The sequence below is a fragment of the Lagopus leucura genome, unplaced genomic scaffold (assembly GCF_019238085.1).
Source record: "Lagopus leucura isolate 7727_CA_CO unplaced genomic scaffold, USGS_WTPT01 Super-Scaffold_100048, whole genome shotgun sequence".
In the NCBI taxonomy this organism is placed as follows: domain Eukaryota; kingdom Metazoa; phylum Chordata; class Aves; order Galliformes; family Phasianidae; genus Lagopus; species Lagopus leucura.
The window spans coordinates 1802832-1815219 of NW_024962294.1; the positions used below are offsets into that span (position 1 = coordinate 1802832).

General features: G+C 51.7%; 1 protein-coding gene across 1 annotated transcript in view; it reads right to left on the minus strand.

Annotated features, from left to right (window-relative positions):
• The window catches only part of EPHA10 (EPH receptor A10), a 34708-nt gene extending 22682 nt beyond the window's left edge, over positions 1–12026 (minus strand). The window contains exons 1-3 of the mRNA XM_042885181.1: positions 11924–12026; positions 11415–11479; positions 9924–10593 (exon numbers count right to left, since the gene is read on the minus strand). Of these exons, the coding sequence (XP_042741115.1) occupies positions 9924–10593; positions 11415–11479; positions 11924–12026 (838 nt within the window). The remainder of the gene's footprint in view (positions 1–9923; positions 10594–11414; positions 11480–11923) is intronic.
• Positions 12027–12388: the final 362 nt, after the last annotated feature.

Consider the following 12388-nt stretch of genomic DNA (forward strand, 5'->3'; position numbering starts at 1 on the left):
CTTAAAACCAGTGGGACTGGACAGTCTGCAGCTTTGCCTTTTCCTCTCCCAGTTCCCAGCACACCTCCAGGACCAGATAACGCTGACCTTTCAAAGCACAGGCTTGGCACACAGAGAAGCAGCATAGAGGCAGTGTGCAACACACAGTAAATGTCTTCTCCTACTTCAGGCTCTGGATAACACGCACACAAACACACACACAAAAACAGTGGGTGTTCAAACTACCTCCAAAACTTCCAGCCTCCCCTTTGTATTTGAGAAACCAAAGCAAGACTACTGTTACACCAATACGTGTGGCAATGCATTCAGCTTGCATTTCCTTTTGTACTGCCCACAGTACAGGGCAGCAGGACTGCCATTGGCACGCAGTGCTTGCAGGCACATCCTAAGCTCCCAGGGGCTCCTCTCCTGCTCAGCCATCCCAGCCCAGAGCATGGCATGTCCTGCTCTGCAGGGAGCAGCTTCTCATTACAGCATCAAAGCTCCAACGCTGGCACCGGGTTCCTGCTCGTAGCCTCTGTCAGGCAGAACAGAAAAATCAATCTTGTTTACAAACTTGATGGGACTCGAGCAGTAAAACCAGGGAATATACTGCTGTCATCCCCCGGAGCTAAAGGCAAGCCCAGCAGTCACATAAATTTGACATCTCATGGTAGGAAATTGAGCGTTTTCAATTAGAAGCATCTTTCAGGCAGTTCCTCCCCGTCTCTAATAGCTAGGAGAAGGAAGTTGACAAAACAACATTTAGACATTGCCTAATCCTTCACTGAAATCACAGCCAATAACAGGAGTGCTGCAGCCTCCTGGCTTTCTGCACGTTGTTGTTTTTAACTCTGTCCCCTGGTTGTCCTATTCTGATGCTCCAGAAGGAGTGCAGAAGCACCCCACGACATCTGATGCATCACAGATGCATCTCAGTTTCTGAGACAAACTCCCACTCTCTCCACCTCATCCCACAAGCATTTTCCTTGGTCCCCAGTTAGTTTACAGGCAATTCTGTTACTTTGCAGTGCTCATTTTTGCAGAGGGTATGCGGCAGCTCTCCAGCAATCAGGCCATCCACTTACAGAATGAAACTCTCCGTTTGGTACACAATTGCCTCTCCGGTACCACCACAACTGAATTATTAAATAATGGAATCCAATAATCCCTCATCCTGGAGGAGGAGCAGCTGGGTGGGCCAGACAAATTCATCGCCTCTCTGTGTTTCCATCACTGGTGCCCACGTGAGATGCTCCCCGTGTCCCCCATTCGCACCTCCAAGAGGGCACACTCCCTCCTTGTCACCACACTGCATTGCCAGCAGCAGAACCCCGTGGGTTTCTCACGCAGACACATCTGCTGCCACTGTTGGACATGAACAGGTGACTTCAGAGAGCAAAAAGCAGCATCCTCTCCCACATGCAGTCTTAGCCATAGGTAGATTGGAGCAATTAAGGATGCAGAGAGGCACGAAAAAGGCCTGGTTTCTGATTAAGCCACCACAGGACAGCTTTAATTCCCCCTCCCCAGCAGGATCCAGCTTGCAGCACCTCACTGCTGCCACTGCTCCTCCTGCTGCAGCCCAGGCTCTGCCCCACACCCCCAGGGGCTGCAGAAGCCTCTCTGTCATCAGCACGGATCTCAGCATTCCACAGGCAGCAGCAAGCTGGGCATAGATGTTTCACCTTAAAAAATAGCAAGGGATCCCTGGCTGAAACCCTGATTTATCAGCTGTGGGGCATCAGCATCCGAGCAGCTTTATCTTGTTAACTGATGAGCAGTGATTAGAGGCGACTCGCTAAGTGCACCAAGCAGGACAACTGACTGCAGCTCTGCAGCTTTGGAGCTGATTGCATTTCTTTTCAAGTGAAGCACGGCCAGGATTTTGCATGCAGCAGTAAAATGAAGTTATTAATCACCCCAGCTCTATTTACCAGCTGGCCGGTAGCCTGGGTGATGTTGCTATCCATCGCTGCAACAGCTGATTACCTCAAACAATTCACTTAACCTTTGTTTTCTTTTTGAAGCATGGGAACGTTGTCCACACTCAAGCAGGGAAGATGGGACAGGTGGGTTTGAACAGACAAATCCAGGTTAGGAGATGTTCGCTGACACTGCCCCAGCCACTCAGCAGGGCCTGAGGAATCCAAAAATCCATTTCCTGCAGCTTATCGGTGCCTAATTAAACAGCGCTCATCATTTTGCAGAGAGGATGGGGCTGAGACCTGAGCAAACACCGAAGCTTAGCATAAAATATTGAGAGGATGAGCACAGATGGAAGATTAAATACGAGGTGGAAATTGCACTGTATCGCGGATTTAGGACTAAAGCTACTTAACCCACACAGCTTCCAGGTAGCATCGATACAGAAATCAGACAGAGACCATCAAACACCTCCTGCCTGCCTCCACCACTGGGAAACACATGTGCACACGTGTGCCTGTGGCTTCGCCTCTCCAATCACACTGAGCTGTGCCAGACCACAAGGAAAGTTCCTTTGCAGCCCAGCAGCATGTTTCTGCCCCCCACCTGAAAGCTTTTGATGAGTTCTACCTTTTGGTTTTCCTACCCCAACTGTCTCACGCCAGCTTGGTGATTCACACACCTCACAGATCTCTGAGAACAAAGGGAAAACAGGGAGGACATTGCATGCACGAGCACTGCTGAACTTATTCATGCTGCTGAATTCCTGCAGACGGCGGAAGAGCCGTGCGCTTGCCAGCAGGAATCAATAACGCCTGCAGATTCACCCAAAACGCCTATACAGTCATTTGTAATTAACACTACAACTCGGTTGTCTTCCAAAATCAATTCCTTTCCTTTTTTTTTTTTTTTCCTTCCTTTTTTTTTTTTGGTCATGAAATTGTATTTGACAAAGTCCGCTCTCTTTTAATGCGCGTTAATTTTCTCTGCTGGAACTGCCAACCGGAGGGGCTGCGTGTGGATCACAGCATTGGGCTCCTCTGTGTCCCCCGTTCCCTGCAGACCTTCACCAGGGTCCAAAGCATTTCCAGGAGCACCAGGAAGAAGCACATCCGTCCCTGTGCCTAATGCATATCAAGGTGAGGAGCCCTTCTGAGCACCGCGAGCCCCCTGCTCCCAGCACAGGTCATCAGCCCTGCCTGCACCACATCAGTCCCTGCTGCCTCACTTTCTGTTATCAGCAGTGGGATAAAACACAGAACTGCCCACACTGCTGTCTCCCACAGCAGCTACAGTGATGCTGACCCTTCGGACCAGGTGTGCACATCCAGCTTCCATCCATCCTAATGCCATTATCAAGCCAATGGTTATTACATCCTAAACGTTTCATTGAAATGCTGGTGGAAATGCACTTGGTGTCAGCAGTTCCCATACCCACGGCTGACCTCAGGGTCTCCCACCAGCCTCCCAGGTCTAAAGAAGGAGCGCAGAGAACCTTCTCCAGGAGGGCGAAGGGACAGCAGGCAGCAGCCTGAGCTCAGCCTCCACAGAGCTGAGTTTTCTGCTCATGTAAGCACATCATTTCTCCTGTTTTCTTTATCAGATGATCTATCTGTGTGGGCAGGGTGGGTGCAAGACGTGGGATGATGCCTGCCTGCACCCTGCCTGCCCCAGGGAGCCTCTGGCTGCTGTGACATTTGGCAGCAGATCTCCAAAAAGGGAACCCTAAAACCCTCATGTTTTGCCAGAAGAAGGAAATGGGGGCCCAGCAGAGCAGGGCTGCTCAGCTTGGAAGAGATTCCCAAAAAGACACAGTGCTGAACTCCATCCCATCGCTAAAAGCGTGGAGAAGAGAGCATTGTCACTTGTCATTTCACAACACACAAGGCTGCGGGTGCAGCTAATGAAATTATCAAGCAGCAGGCTTAAAGCAAACAAACAAAAATATTCTCTTCATATAGCATGTAATTAAATTAAACCCCAGACACAGACTTCAGAGCTCCTCCTAGCTCAGACCCAGCTTCTCCAAGCACTGCATCATCCCCCAGAGCTCTGCAATTGCTTTTTCTTCCCATCAGAATCGTGCTGGTGCCCTGGAAGGACAGCTGCCACCGAGCACACACAGATGAGGACAGGTAGCCCCAAACCAGACAGGGCACCTTGTGCAAAACATAGCATCAGACTGAAGTTCCGGGAGTATATTGAGCTGGTGAAAGAGCCTTGTCAACAAATGTCCTCGGGTAATAGAGAGGCTCCTGCCTTCCCGTGCACGCTGGGTTTGCAATCTTGCCTTGTCTTATTGCAAAAGCTGTAATCAATACTTTGCAGGCAGCGAGCGATACCGTTACTGAGCCCTGCCGTGATGAAGGGAAAGAGACCTTCTGCAATCTCTGTGCCCGTGCAGGAGGGACAAAGCCAGCAGGAAGGAGAGATCAATGCGGCACCGCATCGGGTCTCTGCTCCTCTGGGCTCAGTGCTGCCCACCAGGATGGGCATCTCAGGCTGTGTCCGCTCGAGGAGAACTCAAAGGCAGTTTTTCTTCTGAAAACTTCTTTTTTCATAGCCATTTTTTCAGTAACACTTTCAAAAAGCCCACAGTCGTTTCCAGCATCCTTGAAAGCTTTAAGACAAGGCTACTCTATGATTTCAGTCCTCGCTAAATAATTGGAGAAGTACTGAAATGAAAACCTGTGTCCAGAGGGTAGATCTTTGTGCATCTCCAACAATGAGCTCTTAATAGCCGAAATTAAATTCTGTGATTTAGTCTAGAGGAAAATTAAATACCCAAGTATATTTAGTAAGGCAGTCCTGAAATATCAAAATCCATTCAGCACCAAGAAGGCATTCACTTGAATTCAGTGCCACAGAACCAAGCAGAAACTCATTGCTGTTCACGCAGGAATTTTCCTCAAGGACACATTAATGCAGGCACATCCATGGAGCCAACTGCTGTTTACTGCTGTCCCTTACAGTTCCCCAGTACAGCCAGCCAATTCCTCCCATGCTGAGGGCTGGCCAACCCACACCTCCAGCTCACCCTGCTTGTGTTGAGTGCGTGAGTCCCTGCAATGCCCCCTGAGCTGGGGGCAAGGTGGGTTTCCCTTTGTATTTCAGCAGAACAACCACCGTGTCCATCCAGCAGCCAGGTCTGTATAACCTTAGGCCTGACAAGAATGCTGCAAGCCAACTGTGATGCTTGCAATTTTCTGAGTAGTTTGGTCTAAAATTAAGTGTCATAGAGTAATTTGTGTCTGGCTCTGCCACAATTTCCACAGCCATAATTATTTCAGACACACTATAATACAGCAATATAACATGCAATCCAGAATAATAAATATCTCCGAGCTTGATCATTACTCCAAAAAGAGACCAAAGAGAAAGCATATTTCATATGGGTGGTCCGTCTGCAGAACTTAAGGAGAGCAGCATCTACCAAAGGCACTGCGGGTTCCCCAGGGGCTGCTGATGGGCAGATACTCAGAATTCATTCAGTGCCACGCTCCCCACACCTTAAAAAGTCACTTTGCTCAGGTCAAAAAGGGGCTCCAGCCACACTCTGCAAGAGCACAACCCCCAGGAGGAGAAAGCCAATAATTCAGAGAGGAAGATGATCAGGGGGCTGGAGCACCTTCCCTATGAGGACAGGCTGAGGGAGTTGGGCTTGTTCAGCCTGGAGAAGAGAAGGCTGCGGGGTGACCTCATTGCAGCCTATCAATACCTGAAGGGAACCTACACCCAGGAGGGGAGTAAACTCTTCAAAAGGGCTGACAACAGCAGGACTAGGGGAAATGGATCCAAGTTGAAGGAGGGAAGATTTAGGTTGGATGTTAGGGGGAAGTTCTTTACTAGGAGAGTGGTTAGGCCCTGGAACGGGCTGCCCAGGGAGGTTGTGGATGCCCCGTCCTTGGACGTGTTTAAGGCCAGGTTGGACGGGGTCCTGGGCAACCTGATCTGAATGTGGATGTTTGGTGGCCCTGCCAGGCAGGGGGGTTGGAACTACATGATCCTTGAGGTCCCTTCCAACCCGGGTGATTCTGTGATTCTGTGATTCTGTGAAGCCCAAATGTAAATTTCCTCACCAATCAGTCCTCCAACTGCAGCACGGATTTACTCCCTCAGCCCCTCTCAATGTGTTGTCCTCATTTCACACCACTATGGCATGCCCAGCTCCAGGCCCAGAGCTGAGCATCCCACAGGCTGCACAGGATGCTCTGAGGATGAAAGGAAAGCCTGGTGCTCAGTGCAGAGTCCCAGGAGAGCAAATAAATTTATTATGCATAATACCCTGGCATCATTCAGGAGATAAAATAAACTCCAGGAGTGCACACAGGTTTGTAAACTAATGTATAAAAGATTAAACAAATCAGGAGCCCCAAGCGCTGAGCATTTGGATCCATCTTCTTTGTACTTAAATGGAAAAGGAGACCTTAGGCTTCAGGAGGTACCTTTGTAACGACCCACAGAATATTGCAACTTTTCACTCTAAATTTCTTTAATTCCCACTCAAACTTTTTTATTTCTCAACTACTGTAGAGACACGACGTTCTGATGGGGGCATGAGCCACAGAGGAAAGGGTCTTCCCACCACCCCCAGTCAGACACAACTGCTGTATCACATCTGGGGGGGGGGGGGGGGGAGGGCAGAACACATAAATCAGCCAGGAAAAGGATGCACTGACATCACAGCTTGCAGAGAAGGGCAGCAAACAGCTGAGCAGTGGCAATATTCCAGCGCACTGCCATCACAAGATGCTGCACTGGTTCTCAGGATCACTAATTTTGATTTTTGCCTTCGACGCAGCCCCTCTCTCAGCATCCCCATCCTGCGTTGGGCAAGGGGACTGGATGGTTTCGTTCCCTTCTCCCAAAGAAGAGGAAGCATGAGTGCTGCCATCCAGCACGAGCAGCTGGCCAACAAAAGCTCTTTGTGGCAGTCCCAGGAGATGTGTGCACAGCAAAAAGGGGCTGAAGGCAGAGCTGGCATTCCTCCACCCTCAGCCCACGGCACTCAGCAGCACAAGGAGCAGAGGGGAGGTCTGGTGGGACGAGAGGGGGAAGGCTGCATTTATGGAACAGTGAATATTTCCTCTATTGCAGTGCTCCCCTCTGGAAAATCAAATTCAAGGACTACTACTGCAGCCTTGCTTTTTTGCAAAATAAGATCCATTCTCATCAAAACTGGCTCAAACAGGACCTGGCATTGGGGCAGAGGCACTGCTCTGCTGGTAGATCCATCAGGACACCCCAACAGGCAGATCCTGATGGATCCAAGCAGAGCTCACTTGCTGCTAACTGCACAGCATCCAGTGTGAGTTAGGTTTTGCACCACCAGTAGCTGCCATTAGCAAAGACCGTGTTCTTCTAGCAGCTGCTGACCCCTCGCCTCATCTCTGCATTTCAAGACCACAGAGACAGCTTCTCACCTTGTAAAGCCCCCACATCCCCCTGCACACCATCAGGGATGGACACTCCAGGACAACCCTGCCTGCTGCACCACAGAGGGCAAAGCCATCCCTTCCACCCCCATCAAACTCACTTGAGAACACACTCTAAAAACCCAGACAAAGCACTAGCAACTGTTTTCTCCCTAAAATTAGCATCAGCAATGTATGATCCTCGCACAGAAGGGACACAGCCGCCTGACCTGATTGTCACTGCCACCGAGCCCCGTGTAGGTGACAGCAGCACTGCTGTCCCAGCAGCTCCACGCCAGCTCCCACCACTCCTGTCAAAAGCAGAGGGAAACAAATGGATGAGACTGAACCACAGCACAAATTTACGGTTCTGTCAAAGAAGAGTGGCTGACAGCTATTTCTGGAAGCGGATCTCCGTCATATTAATTCAACGTCTGCTTGAAGTTGTCTCATTTGCAACAAAACTGGCTGGTAAATATTAACCTTGGGCTTTGTCGAAATTCTCCTTGCGGGCGTTGCAAGGGATTGGATGGGAAAGATGAAGCACAAAAGACAACTTCACAGCAGACGTCAGGCAGATCCCTCACATCGCAGCTTCATTTTACACAGAAGCTGTTGCAAAGTGAATGGCGTGGAGGGGCTGCAGCTCACACCTGGCAAAACGAAGGGCAAAAAGACATCAGTGCTGAGAAGCCAACTGAAAACAAGATAGGGATGGACAGGAGATGGCCCACAGTGCTGCAGCACCTTCCACCCGCCCACCGTGCATCTGCTGGAAATAGGTTTTAAGATCAGGGTAAGCACAGGCCAGCAGCTGGCTGGAGGTGTATATTAGACAAGAAAAGCAGTTTAAATGTATTTACAGTGACAGAAGCTCTCCTCTCATTCGCAGGAAGATGTTAAGCAGATGCTAAAGCTGCTCACTTCCACCCCAGAGATGGCTGCGTTTCAATGATCACCAAAATGATTCATCAGAAATGTGCAAACCCAGGAAAGCTGTCGGGTGCTCTGGGATTTCTTCAGAGGAACGGTGCTATGTGGGAAGACGGACAGCAAAAAGGCTTGGCTTTATCACAGCACTAATTAGCAGCGCCGTAAATCCTATTAGTCTTTTCTCATCTCTCCTAATTTCAGTGTGAGGATACAAATGCTCTCGCAGCAGCAGGGTGATTTCAGCACCTAAATCACCAGAGCAAGGAGGTTTTGTGATTCAACTGGAAGCCGCATTCAGCGGGAAATAAAGCTAATTTCCCTGGCTTTCCTTCACCTCTAAGCTCTGCCCTGCATCACTTCTGCCATCCCACTGCCAAGCATGGGACAGGTTATGAGGGGCAGCACCAGGCTGGTGCCCAGCATTCTGGCTGCACTGCTGGGCACAGAGCATCCCCAGACAGCCCTTCCCTTTATCCACTTCCAATTCAAGGACTCCTGTCCTTGCACAGCAATTTCTGCAGCCCGGAAAGGCTTTCATCAGAAATCTTCTAAAGTTATTCAAAGCTTTAAAAAAAAAAAAAAAAAAGAAGGAAATAAGACACACACGAAAACTTTCAACTCTTAAAACTGCTTTCTGATATTTGACCAGACATAAGATGCTGCTCCGCTGAGAGTGACTAATGACCTGCTTTCTGTGCGAGGGGGGAAAAACTTAATTACGTCCATTAAATTACTTCAGATATTTTTCCTTAGAGAATATGAATTATTTAAACTCAACACAGAGAAACCTGAAACATTAGCAAAAGCCTTCTGGGACTCGCTATGTAAATTCCCACTCCAAACAGATGGGGAAAGCGTGGCGAGCTGCCACGCAGCCACTGAAGCAGTCAGCAATGATGAGATTTCAACCCCATAGTTTTAATAAGGTCTTTTGGAGGAGGGCAGCGCATGAAGAGTCACTGCTGGGGCACCATAAAAACCCCTCGGGGTTCAGGGGAACGTCTGAACCGTTCACATCCATAAAGCCTCAAGCAGCGCCATCGAAGCACATCTTCTCCCTCTAGAAAACCTCACTCTCCTACTGCAGAGCTGAAGCACTTGGGCCCTGGCAACCCCTGGCCTCGGTGCTTCTTTGCCCGCTTTCCAGCAACCCCAGGCTGTGCTGCTCTGAAGGCAGCAGGCTCCATGCTGCAGAACAAGCACCGATGCTACCCAACACGTGAAAACAAGAGCTTTTCTCACACCAAAACCCATCCACACCAGGACAGCTCAAGCTGCTCCACTCACTCGAGCCCATGGCACTCCTCAGGGACACATCAGAGATGTGCAGATGGATGCCCACATTCGCCTCCCGCAGCTCCCAGGCATCCCCCGTACCCACAGCCACCACCTCTCCTGCTCCAAAATGGTCCCAGCACTGGGTTCATTAAGAAGACCCCAGGGAAGGTCAGGGTTATATTCATTTTTACAGCTGTCATTAAAAGCAACCTTGAGAGCTGTAAAGTCATCAAATGATTAACTTGCATCTAAAGCACGGCGATTGGGATATTAACGACAGAGGGTAATTTTAGGGCTCCAAATAAAGCTGGGGGGAAATGCTGGTGGTATTCAGAGCTCTGGCACGTCCACCCAGCGCTCCCACAGCCAAAAAGATGCAAACAGCCCCATTACCTCTGCACCTCCCGTCCCTCTCCTCGAAGCCTGGGCTGCAGAGGCACTTCCCGACGGGCACCAACCACTCTCCCTCAGCACTGCAGTGCATCCGGGGGGGATTATCCACATCCACCCGGGCATGCTCGACACACGTGCCCTTCACCTCCACCAATGTGGCAAAAGCCGTCTCTGCCACCGTATCTGGAAAAACCGCCAGGTTCTGCACGGTGCTGAGGCACTTCTTGTAATAAACCCGCACGGAGACCAGGGCCACGCAAGCACCCACGTCCTGGAAGCCCAGGTGGAAGCCTCTCTTGCTCAGATGCCCGATCTCCCGCAGTTCTGTGTTCAGCTTCATCTTCCTCTCGCCCAGGTCCCCCTGCGTGAAGCTCTCGTCGGCAGCAATGGTGTCAATCTTGGTGTGTTTGCTCTCGCGGATGCTGTGGCCCAGATCGGCATCGGATTCGGCATAGTAGAGGTTGAAGGTCTCCTTGCAGGTGCCTGTTACACCTGGGATGCTGTTGCAGTCCCGCAGGGTGAACTTCAGCTCGATGAAGATCCGCTGTCCATCGCGCCGGGCGATCCAACCCGTCTGCAGCCAGTTGTTCTGGTTGGGCTCCATGACATTGCACACCTGGTAGGTACGGATGGGTTTGTACTCCTCGTCCACACCACTGATTTCCTCCCACTGTGAAAAGAATATAGAGGCCGAGAGGCTTTGGCAGCTGGAGCCAAAGCCTGAGCAGAACACAGCCACCACTGTAAGTGCCTCCCCAGCTGCCTCTCCACCTACAAACAGCACAGCACAGGCACTGAGCATCCCTCAGCCACCCAAACCACACGCTGCGGTCACAGGGCTGTAGAACCACCCCACACCAGAGCTCCCAGAGCCACCCACAGAAGGCACAGATGGTTCAGGACACACAGAGCCATCGTGCAGTGACAATATCACAACCAGCAGCAGCTCCTCTGCTCGGAGAAATTAGAGCTGGGACAGGATGAGTCCTTTGCCTGCAAGTGCAGTGGTTTTCCCCAAAATCACCAGCACAGATTCTGAGCAAGCTGGTGATTCAAGCTTTAAGGATGCTCTGACACTTCCCAAAGCAATTGTTTTTGAGGGTATATTTATGCCAGCTTGCTAAATGCACCCAAAACACTATTTCTTCTGCAGATTGACAGCCAGGGAAGGTAGACGACTCCAGGATGCTTCACTTTCCCCTCTAAACACTCTGTTTGCCTTCTGGAAAACAAACCTGAAGCAGTGAGGAACACAAACTTTGACTTTGCTGCCATACTCTGCCAACAGCAGCTCCTGCTGCAGGGAACGGACCGGAGCTCACCCCTGTGCCACTCAGATTGCTGACAATTTGCTCTATAGGAGCACAGGGTGCATTTTGGGGAGGTGTTCGCCTTTATCACACCATCCCCGTGGCCACGCCGGCTCTCTCAGCCCCACACAACCAAGGATTCCCACGCAAAGCCCCACGCAGCACCCGGGGCTGCCCTTACCCCGTTGGCCGGTTGTGAGGTCCAGCCCAGCTCCGCCTGGGATTCTTTCGAGTCCATCAGGACGACTGCGGAGAGCAACACAGGTTAATGAACCCGCTGGCGCCCGATGGACCCCACAAAGATCTCAGCCCGAATTTCCTTTAAAAAATACATCCCAGCTTCTAAGTCACTCTTTTCGCACAGAACAGCCCTTTTCTTTCGGCAGGACGGGGCATTTGCCCACGTTCTCAGTTTCAGGAGTCGCTCGCTGGCAGCAAACAGCAACCCGGCGAGCCGTGCCGTGCCCGCACTGCGCCCCGCACCGCCCGTGCCTTCCATCCCAGCCCGCTCCTCCCTCCCTCCCTGCAGATACAGCGGTACCCCGCGCCCTCCTTCCTTCCCCATCCCGTTCCTTTTAACGAGCTCACGGCGGATCCCCGAGGGCTGCGCCGGGAAGGGAAACCCACAGAGCGGCACCGCACCGGAGGCGAAGCGCTCAACCCGACGGGCGGTGCCGGGGATGCGCTCACCCTTCTCGGCGGCGGCGCGGGGCAAAACCGGCAGCACCGGCAGCACCAGCAGCAGCAGCGGCAGCGCCCGGGGGAAACCGCCGCCGTCGCTCGCCGTCTCCATGACGCCGCCGACTCCGCTCGCCCCGCGCCACCGCCGCCGCGCTCCGACCGCCGCGCTCCGCCCCGCTCCCCCCACCTCCAGCCAACCCCCGCCGAGGGGGCGGGGCTTAGAGCGCCCAACAGCCAATGGGGGTCAGGGGGCGGGGCGAGCCGCGTTCACTCTGAAGCCGACTGATGGCACGGCTGTGCGTCGAGAGGCTCGCGGGGTTGGAACGGGCAGTGGGATTCCCGGCCTTAGTGTGAAGGGCAGGGATCGTTGTCTGATGTTAGCTGACGGACTGCTTGGCCATTGGGGAAGCTGAGATGCCTCTGGTCACAGCCCTAATGCAGCAGGCTTTCCCGTTAGGTGATGTTTGCCTCCTA